The following is a 25,064-nucleotide window of genomic DNA, read 5'->3' as shown; positions in this document are numbered from 1 at the left end:
CGTGGAGAGTGCATCCTGGTGCCCCTCCTCCCCCCAGCCAGGCTCCTCCTTCTAAAGCAGTTACTCACGATCACTGGAGTCATAGGACAGGTACTCGGCCAAGAAGCCTGTGTCAGTGTAGGACTGATCCGAATGGAAGTGAACAGTGATCTTGCTGCTCTTGCTGGCAACCACAAACTGGGACCTCTCTCCGCAGAACCTGGAAGAGGGGGCAAACGGTAGGAAGAGGACCTGCCCTGGGGCTTGGGCAGCCCCTCCACCGTGGGCATAGCACGGGGCCGGCTCCCCCACTCGCCTGTCGGCGCCCCGCACCCCGGCACTCACTTCTCCCCATTGACCTCTACGTAGTCCTTTGGGCAGGTGCCCAGGGGCACACTGGGCTCCAACAGGTAGAAGAGTTTGAAGAACACCTTCACGTTTCGGTTATTGGGCACCTGGGGAGAGAGGTGCTGCTGGGCCTTTGCTGCTGCTTTCCCTCTTTCCTAAACCCAAGGATATCGCGTGGTGGCCATGGGGACTGGGGAAGCAAGGCACGCAGCATGGCTGCTGTGTTTCTCCTCTCTAGCCCCCGTGGGCAACATGCAACACAGAGCCAGAGGGGTCGGGGTCCATGTTTGGAAGAACTTCTAGACTCAGAGAAGGCTGGAAAATTCTCCCAACATCATCAAAGAAAGGAAAAAGAGATGCAAGTCTGATTGGGATGGAACGAGGAGCAGCCCTGTCAGCAAGGCTCCTGCCTCACGGCCACTCAGCAAGTGCTTTCTGTGCTGCACACACATGCCGACTGCATCCCAGCTGTTGTACCTCTCGGAGGCAGTCACCAGCTCGCTCAGTTACCTGGAGCAAGCTGAGACTCTGCCCAGGGGCCCTCGTTCAGCCATGGAGCAGGAGCTAGGACTTGAGTCTGGGTCTGCTTCACACTGCAGCAGGTCAGCCCTGTGTGAACCTGCCTGCCAGTGGGATTCAGACCTGCGGCCTCTTCAGTTGCTAAGGAGCTCATCTCCGCTCTGTCCTCCTCACATGCCATAATGGAGCGTCCTTTTGTCTCATTCTCTCCCTCCCCCGCCTTCTCTTCTGTCCTTCCCCCTGCTCCCTCCATCCTCTTTCCCCCACAGCTCCTACCTCGATGTCCCATGTGCAGTTGATGTTGGGCGGGTAGTGGCCTGGATAGTAGGGGCTGCTAAATGTCCCTTGGGCTTCACGTAAGTAGCCTCCGCAGCCTGAGAGGAAAGGCAGGAAAAAGAGCATGAGGACTAAGGACCTGCTCTGCCAGACAGGCGGGTGGAGGGAGGGTCCAGAGGAGAGCCAGCCTGAGGTAAAGCCAGTGTTCCTCCCAGGCTGCAGCCTGAGCACCTGAAGGCACCATAGCTAGCTGCTGACAGGTTCCAGGGCTGGGAGGCTGACTACTTTAGAAAGGGCTCCTGACCCCAGTGAGGGGCAAAAGAGCCTTTGGCTTAATCTTCAAAACTCTGTCACCGACCTGGGCCGACCTGGGCCAGTTCAGCATCCACAGGGTTTTGCCTGTGGCCTCCTGGGCTCAGTCCAACTGCTGAGGACTGTCCCCTTCTCCACCCCATGCCTGCCCCTCCTTACTGCTCATTTTAGGCAGCTGGAAGAACATGGCCTCAAAGCCAGGATGTCGCCTCCCAGTGCTGGTTATCAGAGTGACGAGCAGGACATTCTGGGAGGAGAGGAAGGTCAGGTTGTAGGAGGGCGGGTAGGTACCACACAGCCTGTAGGAGCAAAGGAGGCGGGCGTCAGCAAGGGCAGACAGCACCCAAGCAGAGGGGGCTCAAGGACCCCATCCCTAACCCTGGTCTTGTTCAAAAAAGACCAAGGGTGGGGTCATAAAGCCCCACCCCACACAATCAGCTGCTTGATTGCGGACTTAGTTTTAAGACTTTGTCTAAATTAGCAAAAACTCAGAAACACTCAATGCCTAACATTATTCATGAAATGAACTATGGGCTAAATAGTAACAGTAACAGTAGTAGTAACAGCATGAACTGACACTAAGAACATGCCAGGCCCTGTTCTTCATGCTTTTATGTCTACTAACTCAGGTATGTTCATAACAACTCTGAAGTAGATATGATTTCCCCCATTTGACGGATAAGGACATGGAGGCATGGAGAAGTGAAATAATGTGCCCACGATTCCACAGTTAACAAGTGTCAAGGCTGAAATTGAGACTCAGGCACCAGGCTCCAGAGCCCACAGGGCCAACGACCATGTCCTGCTGCCTCTCAGCCACACCTTGTCATACAACCGTTAAAAATGAGGGTCAGAGACAGGACTATTGACTTGGAAAAACTATCATAATATACCTCATTTTTAAAAAACAGATAATAAAACCAAAGGTGCTGTATAATCTTATATGTAAACACATACACAAGTACACACATACACAGCAGAAGTCTGAAAGAATATACATCTCAAATTTAACAATGTTTCTAGAAAGTAAGATCATGAATGACATTTGTCTTCTTTGTGTCTGTTCTCCACTTCTTCCATTCAGGATATGTATTTATTTGTTGTGCAATTAATGAATTAGAGAGAGGGAAAGAAACGCTGCACAAAAAGGGTGTTTAGACAGAAGTCTTGGCTGCTGTGGCAGCAGATGGTCCTATCCCAGTTTCGGCCTGAATTTCAGTCCATTATTAATCATGAAGTGTCTGCCCAGCTCATTTCCACAGATAGCAGTAGAAGGCTCCAGCACACTGAGTCAAGAAGAGCTGGGGGAGGAGGGACGGTTCGCTTCCACCCCTAGAGCCTCTGAGAGGATGCTCCATCCTGACAAGTGGCACCCTTACCTCCTCAGCAAGTACATTATGCCTTTTTATTTCCTGTAACCCTTATGCTTTGATATCTGCTGCCTTGCTGACCCTAGAGACACTGCCCTCCCAGGATTAGACAATTCCTAAAATAGTACAAGACCTAAGGCCAAGCTTTTCACATGCAAACCAAGCAATCCAGAGCCCACCCCCAATCACCTCCTCTCTCTTATACTCCAGGCCACCAAACACCTGCCCTAATCACCTCAGAACCAGGTACCAGACAAGAGAGAGACAGTCCTATGCCCCAAACTGCCAGTCCTTAACCTACATACCCTGCCTTGCCTTTCCTGCAGAAACTACAACAAAACAGCATTGCCTACGATTTCTGCCTGTGTCCTCTGCCTCCTGACCAACCCTGCTGTTTCCCTGTGGGGCCCCCTCCTCTTGGGGACTGTGAGTAACAAACTATCTTTTTGATGGCAGCCGCCTCCTGATCTGTCGGCCTCAACGCGACCGATTTACAACAGCAGGCTACACCTTTGCTCTGGCAGGTAAAGGCAGCACACCTGCTCATTGGCATCTGGGGACCAGCGAGCCTCCCTCACGCTTGCCAAGGTCAGGAAATCACCTCCGAGATGCTCCGCTGGGGCGCGCGCTGCGGATCGCGCCACACCTGTTCTCTGCTGCCTGGAAGTGTGCAGCAGCCTGTGGCCAAGAGTCACACGCTGTATCTCCAGCCTACACTGCGACTCACTCCAGAGGCCCAGCCCACCAGGGGCAGCCACCTAGCTCCCACAGCCCACCTGTGCTCCCCCGGGACACTCACTGCACCACAGCACGGGGCTCCACGGGGCTCAGGGTGTCGTACACCACAACCATGTCACTGCCACGGTCATCGCAGGTCGCGACATCAAAGCTTCGGAAGGTGAGGCTCAGCACAGAGCTGGCATCCCCCCGAAGGGTCCACTGGCAGCGGGAGAAAGCTGGGTAGGGGCTGTCGGGGAAGCCAGGCGTGGTGAAGCAGGTCAGCTCCCCGCTGCGGGCATGCAGGGCGAATCTGCAGCTATCTGTGCAGGACATAAGAGGACGAGGGGCAGAGCCGGGCAGAGCCAGTGGGGGCGAGCAGCCCAGAACCCTACTGGCGGTGCCCTTAGACTTGGCCTCTCCAAGGCGCCCCAGGCTGACCTGGACCTGACGGAGACCAGGAAGGGGGCTTTTCATGGCCTGGGAGAGGCAAAGAGATGTGCTGGCTATCGATATTATGTGACTTTTGGGGACTCCTTGACTGAAGGGGTGTCTGGCCACATCCCAACCCTTCTATGGGAACAGGGTACGATACTTACTGTCTCGGCTGCTCTGTACTGTTCTGGGGTCAGTGGCTGAAGAAAAAGAGAGAGAATAAAGTATTTACTGATCTGATCTATTTCCTCATTCCTGCTTCCTTATTCCCCTAAAGGGAGGTGCCAGCCTGCACGCAGTCTTCTCTTCCCGACACTGGCTCAGGAGCTGTGGTTCCCCTTCCAACAGTCCCTCTGGCCCACCGCAGGCTGGCCGGTCAGATGCCCACCCCTAGAAGCCCTGAACTCACGGTAGGCCACCACCGACGTCAGCATGAAGGAGCGCAGGGTGCGCGTGCGGGGCGGCAGCCTGATTGTGCGCTCCTCGGCCATGGCTCGCTCGGCCTCCTCCACCAGGTAGCTGGGGACGCTGAATTCCGACCAGTAGTAGGCGATGATGCTGCCCTCGCTGCGGAGAGAGGGCTGAGTGTGAGATGTGGGCGGGCTCTGGGCACTTGCCTGTCCCCACTCTTCCAGATGCTGGGTGCAGACCAAACTCAAATTTGGAAAAATAACGAAGACTCACTACCATTCCCAAGTGGCTTATGTGGCAGGCATCGTGCAGAGCACTCCATCTACCTCTGTGCCCTTCATCATAGCAACACTACCCGGTCATCCACCTTGGAGACAGAAGCGCTAAGCATGCTAAGTGACGGGTATAAAGGACAGAAAAGGACTGGTGCTTGGCTCTCCAGGTCCGGACCTCATGGCTTCATCACCCTGCAAGCTATGAGGCACTTGTCCCACATACAGCACCACACAGATCCCATCCCCAGCACTCCGCTCACCCAGCCTTCTCCCCAGCACCCACCTGAAGGCTGTCACGGCTGACTCCTTGTGGTAAGGGCCCAGGGCTGGGATCCCTCTGTACAACAGCTTCAGCTGAGAGGAGGAGAGGAGACTCAGGGCAGGCCGGAGAGCAGCGATGGCCCCCTGACCATAGCCCTTGCTGCTCCCTCTCTCCTGGGACTTGGGTGTCCTTCCCGTCTCCCATGCCAGCCCCGGGAGCAGACAGCAGGGACACAGCTGCAGCCCACAGACTGGACTCACCGCCTCCTTCACTTTGTTGGCCAGCTCTGCAAACTCAGTGGAGTTTGGGTTCTCATAGGCATCCAGAAAATTCTCGTTTTTAACCCTCAGGTAGCCATTAAAGATCTTCTGGACCTGCACATTCCGGTCTGTGCAAGACCAGGGAAGGAGAGTAGTCAGAGGACGTCATGCAGCCCCTGTCCTGTCCCCCACTGTTCGCAAGCTGCCCTCAGCAACCCTGGGTGAGCTGCTGTGATGAAGGGCTGGAGGCAGGCGGATTCTCTACTGGAATCCACGCCATGCTCAGACCCAAGGGCACAAAAAGCAGTACAAGTTCCCACAGACAGGTGAGTACATGCCAGGAGGGGGCAAGTGGACCTACCAGCCCCACGGGCCAGCTCTGACCAATGCCTCATCCCCCCTTATGGCTTGAACGAGCCAGGGGAGACAGAGCTCTAGACCCCTCTTCACCCACCCGCATTGCACCCTCCGTTCTCTCCCTTGTGTCCATAAGAGGCAGGCCTCAGATCTGTCCATTGAGGGGAGAGTACAGCCACCCCCACATTGCCTTTCCCACAGCCACCCCCCTCCAGCTTTACTCACACTGGAAGTGCCACACCAGCAAACCGGCCGTGAGAGAAAGTAAGAAGAAGCTGATCAGTACGGCCACCGACACAACCCAGGGCTTGGGGCCTCGCTTCTCAACCTTCTTGGAGTTGTTCACCGGCAAGAACTCCAGGCCTTCCTCAAAGCCGTTCATGTTCTGAACACAGAAAGGCACTGCAGCTCAGATACTCTCACCACAATAGCCTGTCTAAACCCACTCACTGAAGCTCTCCACTTAAATGAATCATCTTTGATGCAGGTAGATGCCCAGGTGTGGGGAAGGTGGGCCCAACCCATAGCCATGATTGGCTACCAGGTGCCTCTGTGCAAGCTTCTAAGGGCAGCTCCCATCCAGCCACTGCAGCTCTGGGTGTGGAGCAAGCAGCTCCCACAAGATCCAGTCCCCATTGATCTTCCAAGCTAGGAGCCGGTGGGCAGCACATAAACTGTACACCCTACTCAGTGGCCTTGTTATGTCAATGTTTAACCAGTCAAAAGTAAAAAGGCAGTAAACCTGGGCAGCTCTGCTGTGCCACTGTGGAACACGCTGCCCTGCTGTCAGCCTTAAGCATCCCAGTCCAGGATGTCAAGGTGAGGTGAGAAGGCCAGGTCCTTTCTAGAATCCACACCCATGCTCAGACCCAAGGGCATGAAAAGCAACAAAACTTCCCACAAACAGGACAGCAGTGTCCCTGGTTCCTCCCTGCCACGGGGCATCCCAGAAAGTGGGGCATGAATGTGGGCCCAGCAGGTATGGTGTCAGCAGGCAATGACAGGCAAGCTTTTCTGCCATATAGCACATACTATCTGCCTGCCCCCAATCCTGGAGAGGGGTTGTGACTCTTACAGGTTTAACTACTTCATACTCACTGCAAAAGGGTCTGTAATAAAAGCAACAGCCCCCACCCCAAATTTCACAGATGTGGCCATTTTTAAGTTTCCAGATGTGGTTCTGGTGTTAACCTCATATCTCTAATGTGCTTGAACTAACATTTCTTGGTTTGTCACATTTTAATATTATCTATTAACTCATTATGTGAAAAATTCTCCCTACTCCTGCCACATTTGGATACTTTTATCTAATTTTAGTTTCCTAAGTGGTTGTCTTTATGACTCTATCAAATATCGCACACAGAAACACACCCCATAGCTAACCCTACCATGGTAATCATATTGCAATATATAAGTGTTATCAAATCAACACATTGTACACCTTAAACTTACAGTTATATATGTCAATTATATCTCAATAAAAATAAATTTTAAAAAAGAAACAGCCCAGAGGCAACTATTTAAAATACTGTTCAGGAATTTGTTTCTATTTCTAAATAATATGCCAATACCACTCTCTCTTGATTCATCTATTTAAAATATAATTAACTAATTTTCTATTATGATAACGTGGATTTTAATGTCCTTCCTTTGCCATCTCTCACCCAACCTCCCAATAGTTACAGAGCTAAAGTTTTAAAAAATTATATCCATACTGTTTTTTATTAGTCATTGAAAATATTTCCGCTATCATTTCCTTCTCAGTACAACTATTTTGCTTTTCCTGCTGCAAATATTCATTTACTTGGGTTTCTTTTTAGCACATACCAAAGTGTTGCCATACATTCTAAGAGTTCTGTAACACTTTTCTAATCTTTCACATATAAATTATGTTAAATAACCTCTCATTGCACTTTCCTCCTGGATGCCATTATCCTATACCCCTCTGTCCTTTCCCAGAGCTGTTGTCTGAAACTTCCTTCACCATCACCCTGGCAATTCCCTTCACTTCTCCCTTGTGTTAAAACACCCTGTTTCCTGGATTCCATGTTTTCATTGCTCAGCTTCATTTTGGTGAAACACATACGTCAGTAGCTTCCTGAGAAATGTTTTGAGAGTTTGTATGTTTCTGAAAGTACTTTAAGTCTGCATTTACATTTGTTGATAGTTTGGCTGGGTATAGGACTACAGATTTCAAATAATTTTCACTTAGAATTTTAAAGGCTCCATTGTTTTTTTAGCTTCTAACTCTAATTTTTAGAAATATGACAGTACGCATCCATTATTTTTTAGTCTTGATTTGTTATCTTTCTCTGAAAGCCCTGAGGATGTGCTTTGAATTGAGTTTTTAAATTTCACGATGTGGAGCTCTCCGCCTGCCCTTTGAATCTGGAAATTCCTATCTTTCAGTCTGGAAAACTTTCTTGTATAATTTTTTAAGCTATGTCCTCCCTTTCATTTTCTCTGGTCTACCTTTCTGAAATTTCTATTATATTGATCTTTAATTTTACTTATCCTTTCTCCGCTATTATCCATCTCCTTTTTTTAGCTTTCTATCGAGTTTTTCATTTCTTCTATCAAAACTTTAATTTCCAAGAGTCCTTTCTTGTTCTCTGAATTTTGGATGCAAAATCTTCTCATTTTTATATTCCTATTGAGTACTTTTTCTGTTTTTCACTTTCTCTTTCATGTTGAAGACTTTTCTCAAATGCCTAAGGATGCTTGGTTGTTCATTCATATTTAGAAATGAGGTCCAAAAGGCCCTTTGGAAGCTGTGTGTGCATGGCTTGCCACAAGTGGCTTTACTGTAGGCCAAAATTGATGAGTTGTTGTTTTTTTTTAAACTGAGCACTCCCAACAGTTAGGCTATGTAGATCTTTTCCATGGGGTGGTTTAATTGCTCCAGAGAATAATTTCCTAATCTCCTGGATGGAGTGATTTAAACATAGCCACTAGCATTCCAGAACATGTGAGAAAACAGACCTTTGCCTTTTTATGCCCCTCACTACAGCCTTCCTCTAAACCTGGTGTCCTCAGGTCTGGAGAAATCTATTTCCCACCCATTATGGGGGACTAGTGGGGTAGAGGATCTGGAGATTTCTAATAATGCCCATCCCTGCTTCACCTCTATCTTTTATAACACTGGAGCCCAATTCCTGAGCCTGGTAGAAGATATTATCAAAGAAATACTGAGAAACTATTTTCAAGAGCTAAAGAGAAGCATGCCTCTTTAATTCAGAGAGTTCACTGAATGATGAGAAAAATAAATGAAAAAGCAAACATAACTAAATACATTGTGATGAAATTTCAGAACACCAAGGATAAAGAGTAAGTCCTCTAAACCTCTATCTGTCTTCCTGCCCCCTCATATTTTTGCATTTCTTCATAATTTGGGATTCTGGGATTCTTCATTATTCTGGGATTTTTTTTTTTTAACTTACTCTTGTAAACCTATGGAATTTAAAAAATGGCTTCACTAAGGTATAATTGACAAACTAAACTGTACATATTTAAAGTGTATAATTTCTGACATGAAACCATCACCACAATCAAGATAACGAACATATCTTCTCTCACCTTGAAAAGTTTCCTCCTAGCTCTTCCCTCTCACTCCTCCCTGATTCCCTGTCCAGCCCTGAGGCAACCCCATATCAGCTTCCTATCAGTAAAGACCAGTTTGCTTTTTCTAGACTTTATATAAATGGAGTTATATAGCATGTACTCCTTAGTGTCTGGCTTCTTTTACTCAACACAATTTTTTGAGATTCATTCCCATTATTATGTTTACCAAAGTGACTAAACTATTTTACAGTCTCATCAGCAGTATACAAGGATTCCAGTTGTCCTCATCCTGTCCAACATGTTAGCCATTCTAACAGATGTATAGTGGTATTTCGCTATGGTCTGAAGTTGCTTTTCCCTAATGACTAATGATGTTGAGCATCTTTTCATATGCTTAATTGCCATTTGCTTATCTTCTTTAGTGCAGTATTGTTTCAAATCTTTTTTAAATTGATTTTCTGACACTCCTACTGAGTGCTGATAGTTCTTTATATGTATTCTGGATACAATCCTTTGTCAAAAATCAGTTGTCCACATAGTTGTGACAACTTCCAGACTCTGTTCTGTTTCATGATCTCTGTCTGTCTTTATGCTAATAGCATACCGTCTTCATTACTGTAGCTTTGTAAGTCAAAAAAGCTATTGAAATAATAAGTGAGTTTAACAAGATTGCAGGATACAAGATCAAGATATAAAAATCACTTGCGTTTCTACATGTTAACAATGACCAACTGGAAATTAAAACAAAACAAAAAAATACCATTTACAATAGCATCTACAATATAAAATACGTAGGGGTAAATCTGACAAAAGATATTCAAGACTTATACACTGAAATATACAAAATGTTCCTGAGAGAAATTTTAAAGACCTAAATAAATCAAGCAATATCCCATGTACATGGACTGTAAGATTCAATATAGTTAAGATGTCTATTCTTCTCAAATTCATCTAAATCTTGATCAAAATTTCAGAAGCTTTTTGTAGAAATAGATGGGCTACTCTTAAATTCATATGGAAATGCAACAGACCATGAAAAAGAACTACGAAACTGGAGGATTAAGATCACCTGATCTCAAGACTTATTATAAAGGTAATGAATGTTTTTCTTTAAATTTTAAAAATCATGTTTCACTGCCAAGAGTGATGTTTTAATCTTTGATAGTTATTTTTTCTGAGCAGCCTTTTCTTATTTTATGAATGTACTACCTTCTTGCTTTCTTAGGATATCAACTAGATTTTTTTTATTATCTTCAGAGCTTTGTTTTTGCCTTTCTCTTTCAGGCCATAGGTTTTCTTTAAATAGCCAATGGTCCTTGGTTGTCTAATCAAATTTAAAAACAAAAAATAGTAAGGCTTTAGCTAGACTCTCTGAACAGACTGTGTGTTTGTGTATATATGTTAGAAGAAATGTAACAAAATAATTGTTTATTGTGTTTATTTTCAATTTAAAGAGTAATTTCATGACTATTTTCTTATCTGAGCCTCACGACAATTTTGGAATCATTCGTGACTGGTGCCATCATCCCCATTCTACAGATAAGGCAGGAAGAAATTATGACTTTGCAAGATCACACAGCCAGTCCAGATTTTATTCTGGTTTTTGCCTCCCTGTATGGTCAGTTTCTAGAACTCACGAAGCAAGTATTCAGGGGATAGGGAAAGCAAGCTCTCTGGGAAGTGGGAGGTGGCCAACAGCATGGAAGGTAGACCCCAGAGGCCACTCCCAGCCTGGCCATAGAACAAGGCCGTCAGCAGTGGGACAAGTTCAACGGCAGGGCCTTGATCAAACGTGCAGTGTGAGTGCTGGTATCCATTCAGCCCAGAAATGCCGTTTAATCAGTAACTAGACTGCTTCCTTTTATAACCCAACACTCGGCTCCATTTTCAAGCAGATTCTAGAGATCATCTTGCCTAACCCAGTCATGTTATTGATAAGGACACTGAGGCTGAGAGAGATTGACTTGTCCAAAGTCACGAAGGTAATGAAGTTAGTAAAACAGCAAAGCCAGATGAGAGCCACACCCTTCCAACTTAGAAACGTTTCATGCAAGCACATGGTAGAGGAGGAGGGGGCAAGGAGCTCACATCAGCTCAGCTTAACTGCATACATAACCATGTCTCTACACATAACAATCTTTCTACAGGGCCACAAAGCCAATGAAGAGAAAGTATGCCTGTGCCTGCTTTTGCTTCTCCTTTCTCTCTTTCTTAAGTAAAAGTAAACACAATTACAGGTGCACATACAAAAAACTTAGTGCTGTGAAGCCAGATTCTTGCTTACCACAAACAGAGATAGAGGCCACATAACTCTTGTGGCCAATTCCCACTGGCATCCAGAGCCCCCAGAAACACAGCAAGGCTCAGAACAAGGGATGACTTCCTGGAGGACAGGTGGGGCATTACGGGCTTGGGATACATGCAGAGTGAAGACTCTGGAAGAATGAAAGGAGAGAACCCAAAGTATAAGTTGCAGGGAAAAGCAAGATCATATGATTGCCATCCCCATCCACTCTCTGGAGAGATAGAGGGGTACCAGTCCAGAAATCCAGGAGAGGGAGGAGAAGCCCTGGAGAATATCCCATTTTCTGTTGTTTTAAACACACTAGTGCAAGTGACACATATCCTATCCTAAGGTCAGTGGTTGTCAGGAAAAAAACAAAACTAAAACTGATTTACAGAAGGTATTTGATGATATAAGAAAGTCCCTTGAAGTTATCTGACTCCCATTAAGTGAGAAACTCACCAGGGCTGAAAGCTAAATGCTGAGCAAATAGAGCTCTGTGTCCAAGTCAGCCAAAGAACCCTTCCATTTGAGAGGAAACTTCGCCTGGCTCCCCAAGCACACACTAACAGACCTGTCGCCAGCTCCAAACTCTCCAGGGTCCACTCTCCCACTGGCTCTGAGGACCAGCAAATCCAAAGACAGACTTGCCATCGGTAGCTCAGAGTGTGGTCCTCACTAGAGAAAAGCAACTGGTGATTGTTTACACTTAGAAATGGCAAAAAAGAACACTGACTACCCCCAAATCCACACAAGATTCCAATTAAAGCAGAAAGGGAAAAAATAAATCTTCAAGCCACTCTTTTTTTCTTTTCTTTTTAAGGTTGTTCCTCATTTGGGTGTGATCTGCTGGGAAGGCAAGGAATGAACCTGCAAACAGAAGAGGTCACAGAGAGTCCTGGGAGGGACCATGAAAAGCTATCACACGACAACTGCTTTTGCTACTGAAGATCAACGTCAAGCGGCAGGGCTGATGTCACCGGCTGGAGACAAAGGTATGCTGCTCAGACCTGAGACTAGAACAAGGGTGGCTGGCTTCATGTGCCACTACCAACTCTGCCACTGGTTTGTAGCAGGTGTTCTTCATAGGTTCGGTGACTCAGTGTACCCACCACCAGACGGGACGGATTTCAATTCCATGATGTCATTGCTGTCACTATGGTCATGAGAACCATAAAATATCCCTGAGATTGTTCAAACAAGAAAGGGCAGTCCTAAGGTACAGAGGGATTCCATGGCATTCTAAGACCCCTTCCTTTACAAGAGGAAAGACAAAGCCGGCATAACTCTCCTGGCCGCTCCCCGATGCCAATTCATGTTAGATCCTGGCCAAAGTCCTCAGGATCACAGCATAGCTCAAGGCCACCTGAGATGACAGAGCAAGACATGAATTCCAAAAACACTTTATTTCTCATCCTAGGTACTGGTGAGCACAGCAGAAGTGCACAGCCCTGTGACACCAGAAGTGAAAATAGACAAAGGCCTCCTTTTCAAGCGGCTGACTGTGAAGAGACCCTGTCTCCGAGCAGGAAGGGCCCTCCTTAGAATGGGCTCCCTCTGCTTAAATCACCTCCCACACATAGGGAAACTCGGGCGGCTGTGGACAGAAAGCAGCCAGCCCACGTTCAGGCTCACAAGGGCAAGGCTTCACCTGTCCTTCCACCACTGCAATCCCAGCCCAGCACAGTGACCAGCAAGAGAGGATACTGGTTTGTTCACCGCAGGATGATGGAAGGGACAAATGAGAAGGGAAAAGAAAGCCCACATCAGAATCTCCCACCGCTCATCAACCCAGGATGACTGGTCTCACAAGAAGCCCACAGAGGCTTCTTGTTCCCATCGATTGTGCCACATTGGCATTTCCCAGACTAGTCTGGGCATGAAATACAACAATAAAAAATAAAATAAAACAAGCACAGAGCTTGCCCAGCATCCAGATTCCCAAGCTCCTCTCCCTGGGGATGCTGACACAGCAGTCGGGGGCAGGGCCCTGGGATCTGGAAGTTCAACGGGTGCCCCAGGTCGTTCTTAGGAACTTGAAAGTCTGAGAACTCCGCCTTTCATTTCCAAAAGGCTCACCCACTTCACCCCCCTCCCACCAGGTGAGAGGAGCCAGCTAAGTCAATGTTACAGTTTCAGTCCTGCTTTAAGCAACCACTTAGGATGCAACACCCCCGCTGTATAAGGCTGGACTTTGCTTCCGTGCCCTGGGGCCCTTCCACAACAGGCTATGAGCATCACCTAGAGTCTCCTAGGCTGCCACCAGAGTTCCTCAGAGACACACACTCCCAGCCAAGGTCCTGCTGGCAGTGGACTCCCTGAACACTCTGCTTCTTGTTGCCCAACCCTCTCATCCTTGCCCTTTGACCCCATCACTGTCCTCTCACCGGAAGATGGAGCTCCGAGGAAGACCCAGAATTACCTGTGCAGATCTGTGACCCCAAGCCATCTAGGGGAAGGGAAAGCCAATAGTTTCTACTAAAGGAAATAAATCAAAACGTCACACCTGTTCAGAGCAGGAAGAGAAATTCCCAGAGACTTGACTCAGCCAGCCTCAGGCAACCTGTCAGCACAGAAGCCCATTGGTCTGCCAGCCGGTATCCAGCTCCTGCAAGTTTCACACCTGTGTCCTTTCACCAACTACTTGCACTGTCCAGGGCCCTGCCCACATAGCATGATACTGGGACCACACACACCTGCATCCAAACCCCCAAAGGGGACAAAGAACAGATTAGGGGGAGGACTGCTGGGTACAAGTCTCTTCTTTCCTTTTTGAGGGATTGCGGTGTGTGTGACCTAGATGGGTAGTCAGGTCTGAGCCATCAGGGCAAATATTTCTCACTGTGCCTCAGTTTTCCCCTCTAAAAAGTGGGTTAATAACAACCCCTTATAACCTTCTAAGTAGAGGTGTGAAAAAAAAAATTAGCTGATTCATGCTAATGACAGGGGCCTACCTATAATATCCCTTCGATTTTGATTTCTCTACCCACCATCAAGGCAAGGCCCATGCCTCCCTCTGGTCTGCTGGAGCAGCTGGAATTAAAGTTAAAACACTGAAATGAAACAAACAAAAACCCCTTAACAGCACAAGTCTACCTTGTGGGCCTCAAAGGGCCAGGCAAGAGCGGGCCCAGCAGGTCTTCCAGAAAGCTCTATGGAAAGACAAATCAAGGCCGGCCTGTCCACTGCACTTCCTTCTCCTCCTTTCCCCTCCACTGAGGAAGGCAAGGACTGGCCTGGGGGAGAGGAGAAAGCCCTCCCGGCAGTCTGACCACCCACTCACATCCCAGAGACAATTTATTCAGCAAAGCCAGCACTCTGGGTCTCAGTTTACACATCAACTTCCAAAACATTTTTCAAAGCATTAAAATCTTATTTCAAATGCAATATTTTACAGCATCTCGAAATAATAAGACAATAAATGTACTGGATGAAGTAGCAGCAGGATCTAGAGGGCCTGTGGACAACTGTCCTTGAGAGACACTGCCCCAAAAGACCATGACAGGCTTCAAAACCAGAGTGACAGTTACATACATACCCTAAGGCTCTCTTGGGCAGTGTCAGAGAGGGGTCTGCACAGGGACAGAAGCCCGAGGGAGGATGACTTGACAGCCCCCAGGGGCTTTCACACCCAGGGCTCTGACTCACAGCTGTGTGGTAGCCAGAGGCCAGGACAAACATAATCCTTATTTTTGTGCATCTTGGTGCCCTGTTAAGCGTTTTTAATATATACCATCTCTAATTCTTACAACTAGGTTTCATTTTCAGATGAGGAAACGGGTTAAAGGAGGGTAACGTATCAAAAACCCAAATAGTTAAAAAGGAGCGGGGATGAGTTCCAGGCCCAGATCTGTCTAACTCCAAAGCCAGCGTTTTTCTCAGAACAAACACCCTGCTGCTTCTCAGGGGGAAAAATATTGCCCCTTCCATTCCCCAGACAGCGCATAGGAGCTCAGAGATTAACTGCCTTAAAGGACACGCTGCAACACTCTAATTATTACAAAACCTGCTTCTTGGGCACTAGAGGGGAGCATGCTGTGCCCAGCAGTGTATACAGATTTCTACCACCTCAACACTTGGATGTTGACTGCTCCTACCTCCGACCTTGCCCCCACCTCTGACCTTGCCCCCAGCCAGGAGGTCCCCAAACCTGTATGGAATCAGAAGTTTCCATCCTGCCCACTCAGAATGGCTCCACACCACTCACTACCTACCAAACCCACCTGCCCTTGAGTCAAGCACCTCCAGGAAACCTCTGCAGACCATCTCATCCACAACACTTTCTCCCTGAGACCTTGCCTCCCTCATGACCTGCACTTGGCATCAATGATACCCCAATGTCACAGGAGTCAGACCAGGCAGCCCACGGTCAGGGTGTCCCCATTCCTCTTCGTTCTACTTCTCTCTCCCATCTCCTCTACCCTTGACCTTATTAGGGTTAGCAATTGATTGACTGACTAATTGACGGATTGATAGACTTCTCTCTCCATAGCCAAACTTAGATAGCATAACCAAGGCAAGTTGGGATAATCTCCCAGGTGCCAGGGCCCAGGGAACTTTCCAGCGTTCACCCCTGGAAAGGAAGAGAGTACTCAATCCACACCCCAGTGTTCTGCTTACAGCAACCCCTCCCCTCAGCTCTCTGCTTGGCCACCCGCTGTACTAAGCTCCATCTAAGTCTGTCCTCTCCCAGTCCTCAGTAGAAGCTACATAATCTCTTTTGTAATTCCAACCAGAGAATTCCATCTCAGTTCCAAGATTTCCACCCTGTCCCCGGTCCCCCCACCCCCACCCTACTTGCTCCACCCCGCCCCCTCCCCGGGTTCTTTGATCCCAGTAAGTTTGCAGTGGCCCTGTCCTTATTTGCCAGAGGTCCTCTTCCTGGCCCCAGCCCACCCCCACCTTTCTCCCACCCCAAGTCACCAGACTCGGGGAGCAGAAGCATCTGCCTGCAGCGGCACAACCAGGTAGATTCCTCCAGAAACTAAACAAAAAGAACAAGAAGTGAAGTCAGCACCATGTAACTTCTTTTCATTCTTTTTCTCTAACCCTTCATTTTGATTTCACAGGTTAGTGCTTTCAGATTGTTGAAATTTTTGTTGAGATCATGGTAAATTGATGTGCCATTGTAATAACACCAAAATCCCTTGTACACTTTGCCCAGTTTCCCCCAATGCTAACATCTCATAAAACTATAATACCACAACATTGACATAATCCACTGATCTTATTCACATTTCCAATTTTGCTTGTATTCGCTTGTGTGTATTAAGTTCCATACAATTTTATCACCAGTGTAGGTTCCTGTGTCCACCAGCACCCTTCCTGCTGCCCTAGTGTGGCCACACCCACCTCCGTCCTGCCTCTCCCACCCACCGACCTATCCTCCCGTTCTAAGGTTGTCACTTCAAACATTACAGAAATAAATTATCCAGTATATAACCTTTTGGGATTGCTGGCTTTTTTCACTCAGCAAAATGCCCTGGAGAATGATTGCATGTGTCAGTAGTTTGTTCCTTTTTACTGCTGAGTAGTATTCCATGGCATGCAGGTACCACAGTCTGTTTCACCTTTTTAACGGCTGCCTTGGTGGACCCGGGGATCCACAGAAGTTAGTGGAAAAGCCCCAACCCACCTGCCTCCTGGAATCGACCACATTACGAAACACCTCTTCCACCTCTTGAATAGCTCCCAGGCATGATAAAGAGCTACAAATCTAAGACATTGTTTGGGTGAACTGAATATACAAACAGCAAAGTACTGATGCCAGGGGAGGGCACCATGGGGCCCAGTCCAGCATCACAACCCAGAATCCCCACAGTGGAAGTAACAGAATAGGAGCCAGGCAGGAACTGCAAGGCTGTATCCTTGGAATCGGATACTCAGAGCTGGGAAAATTTTTAGACAACATGCCAACGTCCTTTCTGGGGGAAATAGTATTTTTTCATTTTGTGCCAATATTACAAAGTTCCTTCTACTCCCAAGTGTGATCAGCATCACAATGACCCCTGAACATTAGCATTGCAATGGAACTAGCCTGACTTCTCTGGCTCCGGGCAGCTACTGAAATACTTCCAAGTCAGCATGCCTGCTCTCCAAGTCAGCTCTTTTTCTGGCTTCAACACACTCAACTCAATCATTCAAAGTGTTTTCTAAACCTCTGGCCATCTGGTTCAACCTCACAATATTATGAGTAATATTCCTGTTGAGACATGGAAACCAGAATTCAACAGAATAATCCAAATGAGGCTTGACCAGCATGGTCTCCATGGGGCCTGTTCATCAATTACCTCCCTGGTCGCTCTATTTCCATTAATTGTCCAATAATACATTCAATTAGCACACACGAATAATAAAAATAAAATAATAAATGATATATCCACTTGATGAAAGTTTATGCAGTAATCAAAACTAGTTTTGCCAAGAGTAGGTAATAATATGGAAAAACTATCTAAAATACAATGTTAAATGAGAAAAGTCAGAAAGTACAAAGGCACTTTCTCACTCCAGGTGTCTCCTCTGAGAAGCTCTTAGGCGGGTCCCCTCCCCCACTGTCTCGGTGAGATAACTTCCTCTGGGTTTTCCTAGCACCCCCATCACACCTACATTCCAGTCACTCGGTCTCAGGGTAAAACCATCTGCTCCTTGAGAATGTGGGGGTGGGGGCTGTGTCTTTGCTCTACAATCTTAACATAGGTTAAGATAGTTAAGAAATGTGTGATGAATAAGTTAATTACGACCATGTCTTTAGCTGTAGAATAGGAATGACAGTATGATTCCACTTAAGGGAGAACCCATGTACACATATATATTAATATCCACTTAAGTACATATTAGTATATGCACAGAAGACTTGTGGGGGAATATAAATTGAACTATTTTTAGGGGTTATAAAATCTGAAAGAGAGAATTTCAGAGGAATTTCACCTTCTACTTTGTACATTTCCATAATGCTTGACTTAAAAAGAAAAAATAATAATAAAGCCCTTCCTAACTTTTATAAGAAAAAAAAGCAACTTCCTTTAGAAAACATGCATAGGTAATACCAAATTAGTAAAATGCTTCTGTAGAGTACTTTACCCCATTTTAAAATTCTTTCTACTTATCTGAGCTAAATTTACTTTAAATGTGTCTATATTAGCTTTTTAATAATAATTTTAAAAGTTATAACCAAATAAAAATATAGGGGAGATTTACTTTAGATTCTATGATGCCACATTACATGCCTGGCTTTTACTGAACTTGGTGTCAACTCAGAATTCTGGATCTCCACTTGTTCCTTATCTACCTGGCCCACATCACCACAGTGGGAGAGATGTGGCTTTCGTTCCTGTTGTCAGGGTGGTGCAGTAAGCACGACACTTACTCCTAACGCAGATGGACACAATTCTGTTCCTGGCAGCCTATTCTGCAGGCTGTCCATGTCCTTCTGACTCATAATTACGTCATCCGAGGTCTGGCGTTTCCCTCCCAGGAGCGTGTCATCCACAAAGATGATAAGCAAATGTTCCAAGACCTCATTAGAGATGCTACTAAAGAAGAAATGTCACGGAACCCAGGAAGGAGTCAGGAACAGCCCAGAGTGACTTGAGTCCATACGCAGACCCTCTTGGGCACAGTCCTTAGACAGGCACAAACCTACCAGACCCCAGTCCTCCCCAACGCCTAGCAGACAGGAGGCTGAAACACCGCCTTTCCCAGAACACAAATTGTATGCACATGGCAACAAACTAGGAGTGGGAAAAAGCATGAAAAATATAAACAACCTGATTTTTTGGCTTGGGGGGATGAATTACTTTTTTCATTTTAAATTTTCCATTATGATTTTTGTTCATGTATATATAATAAATAAAGGTACATTTTGTTCAAAGCCTTGCTGAAATCACAATCTCCAGCAGGACTCCTGGTCCACCAAATGAGTAACCACATCAAAAGAGGAAACCAGATCAGTCTGGAGTAAAAGGTTTTTAGTGGACTTGTGTTGGCGCCTGGTGCTCACCACTCTGTTTAATGATGTGTTCTTGGAGTTTGCTGGGGATATGCATCAATCACCATTGTCCTTGGAATACAACTGTATAATGGCATTGAGGTTAAGATGGTATGTTTTGAAGTCTCACAGATGTAGGTTTGAACCCCTGCTCTACCTCTGTCTTTGGGCCATTACACGAGCTCTTTGAGCCTCAGTAATCTCATCTGTAAACTAGGCATTTTTTTCACATAGCTGCTGTGAAGATAAAGAGAGATAATGAATTAAACTGCACATATTTAGTGATGGGTAGAATGACCATCTTCGTATTCTTCTTTTCACCATCATCGTCACCATCTCAGAGAGACAAAGGAGCCAAGATTTTGATCAATTAGAAAACTATCACAAGGATCCTAAGGATTATGTTGCTAAGCTGGGACGGAATAAGCAAATTCTTATTTGAATATATGAGATTCCAGGACAGAATATTTAGTAGGGACCTGCTTCTAGAAAAGTTCTTAACAAAGAAAAAAGGGAAATTACTGGCCGTGAGCTCTGAGCAAACCCTAAACATGCTTCTCACCACTGCCAGCCAGGGTGAGAATTCTCTGAAAAGCCCAAAAGTTCCCATTCTCATTCCTGTACTACCAAATGCTATTATAATTTTGCTAAGCCACAGGCATCTCAGAAACATCCCCCAAAAAGAAATCCAGTTTCTTTACTAAATCAAACCAATTCCTACCCTTAGTAATTCATCCCTTCCTGAGCCCATTGGGCTGACAGCCCTGTCTTGGGCTGGAGTCGTCCAAACAGAATGCAGCAGAGCCAGAATACCTGGGTTCAAATCCTGATCCCATTACTGTTTCCCTCTCTGACCTTAGGCAAGTTACTTAGACTCTCTGTGCTCCATTTTCCTCACCTGTAAAAGGGTAGTAATAGTACTAAGAGGCGTAATACAAGATATACGTTCAATAAATGCTGGCAATGATTAATGAGACTCTTAATACTCTGGCAGCATGCGCCCCATGTCAGAAGCAATATCTTTGGGCCCTGGGCACCTTGAGGGCTCCATCTCACTCTCCTTCCTTTTCCAAGAACAGACTTTCTCTCTTAGGAGAGACATGTGCCAACAGCCTGGGCAGAACCACAGTCCAGAGAAGGAACTAAAGCCAGGGAAACTCCAGGACCACAGTGGTCACTGGCCACAGTGCTGGCAGTCACACCCCCTGGGGAGCAGAGAGGCTCAGGTAGGGGAAGCTGTGATGACATGGCATCTCCACCAACAAGCCTGCTCAGGGCAGGTCTTTCCTGGGCGGATTCTCACAGCGAGGAGGCAACTTAGGCTGCTATTGAGTGAGAGTTCTTCTCTTACGCCTCAGTTTTCCCATTTCCTAAATGAAGGCCATGAATTTCCGGGTCTTCCCAGGGACACCCCTGAAGAAGGCAGGCATCGTGTCCATTCTCAGCACCTGTGAGGCAAGTCCCCACTTAAAGAACAATTTTAGTGTCCCACAGCTGACTATACTTTCTCTACTCTTTCCTCACACCCTGCATATACCTTCTAGCACGTGGGCCTTCAGAGAACCCAGCACATGCTCAAAAGACCAAGAAAGAAGGAAGTTTTTAAATTTGTTTTGTACGGTGGGAGGGGGAGGAGGTAAATGAGAGGGAGAAAGGGACCAGTAACTGGTTATATGATCTTGGCACACTGTTCCTTTTCATGGAGGATCTTTCTCATAGAAGCTGCATAAAGGGAAGGAAACAAAAACTGGAACCATAGGAAGAGGGTCTCAGTCACTGTTTCCCAACACCCGTCAGAGAGACTCTGTGTCCACCAGGGCAGGCCAGCACAGCACTTCTGTGAGGTCAGTGCCCCACCGACAACCCAGCTGTGAGCCTCTTCACATGCATCCATTCTACTACCACTAACTACATCACCTTACTATTTGTCTCGAGGCCTTTTCTAACTCAGAAATTCAAACTGTGATTTGTACACCATGCTGCAACTTACCAAGGGCTTCCATGTAAAGTATCCCTTTCAATCCTTGCAACAGACCTGTAACATATATGTCACGCCTACTTTATAGTCGCAGAAACAGAGGCTTAGAGAGATTAGGTAACATCTCTGAGATCATCTGACAGGAAAGCAGCAGCACCACCAGGTCCTGGCCTCATTTTGGACCCTCTTGTCACCAGATCACAGATAGCCTCTGGCCCCAGTTCACTTCCCCTAGCCCTTCAAGCCTGGGTTAGACACCCGTCTTAAGTACCCACCCTCGTTTTCTCTGGAATCTAATTCTTATCACACAGAATTTAATAAATACTCCGTATCCCACAGCACACTGAGTGTTCCCTGAAGGCCGAGAGTGTGTAACTGGGATCATTCCCAGTGGTATTGCCCTGTACGTGGCACATACTCAGTCAGTGGGTACCTAATAAATATTTGTTATGTGGATGTGAATATTTGACCAATTAACAAAGAGATGACTCTCTGAACAGCCAGAGCTGTATAGCCCAGCCCCCACAACATCTGATTTCCTAATCTTGGTTTCCACATGCCTATGGCATACAGAGTCTTACATGGGGCAATTATGACTGAAAAAGGAACCAATGGATGCCAAAGCAACTTCATGGCCACCATCAAATATTCAACAGAGCCCAGGACACTGAGTAAGGCAGACTTCCCAGTTCTTGTTAACAGCCATAATAATTGGCATCTGTACACCTGCTCTCATGCAGACAGGGCTGACACAATCCCCAGATACAGCTGTGCATCGGGGCTCCAGAAGTGGTAGGGAACACAGAGGTGGCCACTTCCCACTGGATGGGAACAGGTGGGGTGGGGTGTGACAGGATCTGGAGTCATCAGCCTTGGGAAGGACACAGCAAACACAAGTACCACCAAACAGAACCTTTCCCAGAAGCAACAGGACCCCTGTGGGACCTGGCATGATCTAGCTAGGCTCTGCTGACCCAGAGGGCAAACCCAGGGGAGGCAGCTGCACCTCCTGATCAGGGAACAAGTTAAGGCAGAGTCTACAGACCCTGAGTGCAAACACTGTCAGGTGACCTAGGGAGTGAGACTGCTGGTAAGGCATAGAGTGGAGAGGAATATGGAAGACTTCCTGGAGATATGGAAATAAACTTTGGGCACAGAAGACACAGTGTTGTATCTATTTTACACATACCTCTTAGCATGGATCTGAAGACTGTATGTTCCTTACAATCATATCTCACTTGCCTTGGAGAGCCCTCCCTGCACCAGTGTCTGTCCCAGAAGGAGTTGGTTTAATGGAGCTCAGCAGGAGAAAAGACAGAGTGATCCACAGGAAGGGAAACTGCAGAATTGGAAGTGGAAGGACGAGCGCAGTGGAGTAAAGCATGATTGAGCTCTACAAAACATGAGAAAATGAGCAGCAGCCAAGGGGGAAAGAAAGCAAGGGCTTGCAGGTGACCAGGGAAGTCAGCAGGTGCTGGGAATTCAGTGCAGGTTTGGAGGTGAGCCCCAGGCCTGGCCCCATTGGGGGAGGGAATGTGGGCAGTAGGTGACTCAGGGGACTCCAAGGAAGACTCAGCTCTCCCAGTGTCAGCAGGAGAGAGTCCCAGAAAGAGAAGTCACGAAGAAAAAGTGCCCTGAAATAACAAATATCTGTGCTGAGGAGGTCAGAGTCCAGAGCCCCAGTAGGCAATTATCAAGGGTTCATAAACGTGGCAATTAAAGAAAGGAAAATAGAAGGCGTCCTTCCAGGTGAATCTAGCAGAGGCTCCGCCGGAGCACAGGCACACCCTCCAGGCTGGCTGCCAAGTCCACCGACTCTTCTTCAAGGTCGGGAGTGAAAAGTGGAATTAACAAGTTCTGTTTGTGGTTCACCTAACTACGGCAGCCCCAGAATCTGATCTTCCGCAAGCTGCCTCCGTCAAGATGCCCCAGCTTGAAGAAAAGGAATTGATTTCGGAGCGCTCCGAAATCTGAGCTGACTTGGGAGCAATGGCCACAGTGTGAGGACAAACACGGTGGAGGTTCTGGACCCAGGAACAGCAGAGAAAGTGAGAGCCAGGGCACATCACTGGCACATAACAGCCCCTGCCTCTCGATGCCAGCCCTGACCTGGTGTGCACTGGCCTTCTAGGAAACTTGTGGACCCCGCTAGACAGAGAGGTGGAGGCCTGGCTGCCAGCCCTGCCTGGGCACTGTCACCTACGTGTGTCCTTCAATAAAGTAACTAATAACCCATCCCCAACTCTCTACCTTAAGACATAGTGTCTTCTGAGATCTTTCAAGAGGTCCCTCTCAATTGTTCTTCCTGCCCAACAAGGGCTTCCAGCTTCCGGGTCTTCTAAAAGGCTCAAGACACACGTTTCCACACCCCTCCCCGTGGAGTCACCTTCCCAAAGGGCTCTCCCAGAAGCCCAGATAAGCCCCACCCTGGAGTCCCTAGCTCCGGTCTCCATGGCAACCAAAGCTCTGTTCTCCCACGTGCCCTCTGCAAAAGGCCCAAAATGCCTCTCACCAGGAAGGAAAAATCAAATTGCCGCAGAGTCCAAGAAGGACTAGACTCCAGAACCCCCAGGAAGCCTCCTTTCCCTCGCCCAAACGATCCCACTCCGGGCTTCCGCCCGGCTCCTTCCGGAGGTGCTCTGATAGAGCGGAGTCCACGGTGGGACCGAGCTGGTTCCCATTTTCCTTTGGAGATTCGGCGTCTCCAAGAACCTGCGCGGTCCCGCCTCCCCCGTGGGTGGTGGGCAGTAGGGCAGGTACCAAAGGTCCTCCGGCCAGGTACCCGCCAAACAGGAAATTCCACCTGTCGGGCCAGCGCCTCGGCCAGAAAGGGGCTAGTGGAGCGGTCCCTTGGCCAAGACAAAGCGCGGCGCGGCGGAGGCCGGGGCGCCCGCTCGCACCGTCCAGCGCGCAGCCACACCGGGGCTCCCCGGCCCCGACGGCGCCCGCAAAGTCCGCGCCGCTCGTCCCCGGCCGGGCTCGCTCAGGGCTGCAGCCCGGCCGGAGGCGGCGCTGGCTGTCCCGCCGCCCCGCGCCCTCGCCCTCGCCCTCGCCCACCTCCGGCCGCGAGCTGTACTTGAGTCCCGCGCCGAGGTCCTTGGAGCCCCCTGCGCCCTTGCGGCCCTGATTGCTCTTCATGGTCCCGATGGCCGGTCGCAGGTCTCAGAGGCGTCGTCCCCACGAGCCACTGGCTCCCATCGCCGTCGGGGCACCGTGGACACGGGACGCTGGGGAAGGGGTGCGGAGGCGTGAGGCGCGGGTCGTGCCGAGCGGCGGTCGCAGGCCAGGCGCCCGGCGGCGGCTCTCGCCTTCACTCTTCCTGCCCCGCGCAGGTAGTTTCAGGGTGTGGCCTCCCGGGGCCCGCCCCGTCGCCGGCCGCTCTCGCCAGCACCTTTCCCAGGCCGGCCGCCCCTTCGCTCGTTCCCGCCTCCCTCAGAGCCTCCGGGAACCTCCGCCCCTCTGCTAAAGGTGAAAATAAGGCCTAAAAGTGACAGAGAAGTAAAAGCTGTGGCAACTTGATTGGTGGTGGCCATTAGCACTATGCCCCGCACATAACAGTAAGAACTTAACAACGAAAGCTATCCCTACGCTTGCTTCTTCACCTGGGAGAAGTGGCCCTTTCCTTTTCTGCTGGAAGAGGACGCTTCCAGCTGCTTCCTTGGGGCCAGCCATGGTTACTTTCCCTCCCTCTTGCAACTTTGATCTCTCTCCACCTGGCTACAAGACTAGGTCT

The 25,064-nt window shown here is 48.0% G+C and overlaps 1 protein-coding gene across 1 annotated transcript in view; it reads right to left on the bottom strand.

The window, feature by feature from the left end:
- Positions 1 to 24,521, bottom strand: part of ST14 (suppression of tumorigenicity 14) — a 37,343-nt gene extending 12,822 nt beyond the window's left edge. Inside the window, exons 1-11 of the mRNA XM_011376211.2 lie at positions 24,389 to 24,521; positions 5,747 to 5,906; positions 5,165 to 5,292; positions 4,926 to 4,996; positions 4,366 to 4,523; positions 4,121 to 4,156; positions 3,604 to 3,844; positions 1,594 to 1,733; positions 1,123 to 1,220; positions 325 to 434; positions 69 to 199 (exon numbers count right to left, since the gene is read on the bottom strand). Of these exons, the coding sequence (XP_011374513.1) occupies positions 69 to 199; positions 325 to 434; positions 1,123 to 1,220; positions 1,594 to 1,733; positions 3,604 to 3,844; positions 4,121 to 4,156; positions 4,366 to 4,523; positions 4,926 to 4,996; positions 5,165 to 5,292; positions 5,747 to 5,906; positions 24,389 to 24,469 (1,354 nt within the window). The 5' untranslated portion in view covers positions 24,470 to 24,521. The remainder of the gene's footprint in view (positions 1 to 68; positions 200 to 324; positions 435 to 1,122; positions 1,221 to 1,593; positions 1,734 to 3,603; positions 3,845 to 4,120; positions 4,157 to 4,365; positions 4,524 to 4,925; positions 4,997 to 5,164; positions 5,293 to 5,746; positions 5,907 to 24,388) is intronic.
- Between the last annotated feature and the right edge of the window lie 543 nt (positions 24,522 to 25,064).

Source organism: Pteropus vampyrus, unplaced genomic scaffold (genome assembly GCF_000151845.1).
Source record: "Pteropus vampyrus isolate Shadow unplaced genomic scaffold, Pvam_2.0 Scaffold288, whole genome shotgun sequence".
Taxonomy (NCBI): Eukaryota; Metazoa; Chordata; class Mammalia; order Chiroptera; family Pteropodidae; genus Pteropus; species Pteropus vampyrus.
Note: the sequence above shows the minus strand (reverse complement) of the source record. Positions and strands in the feature narration are given on the sequence as shown.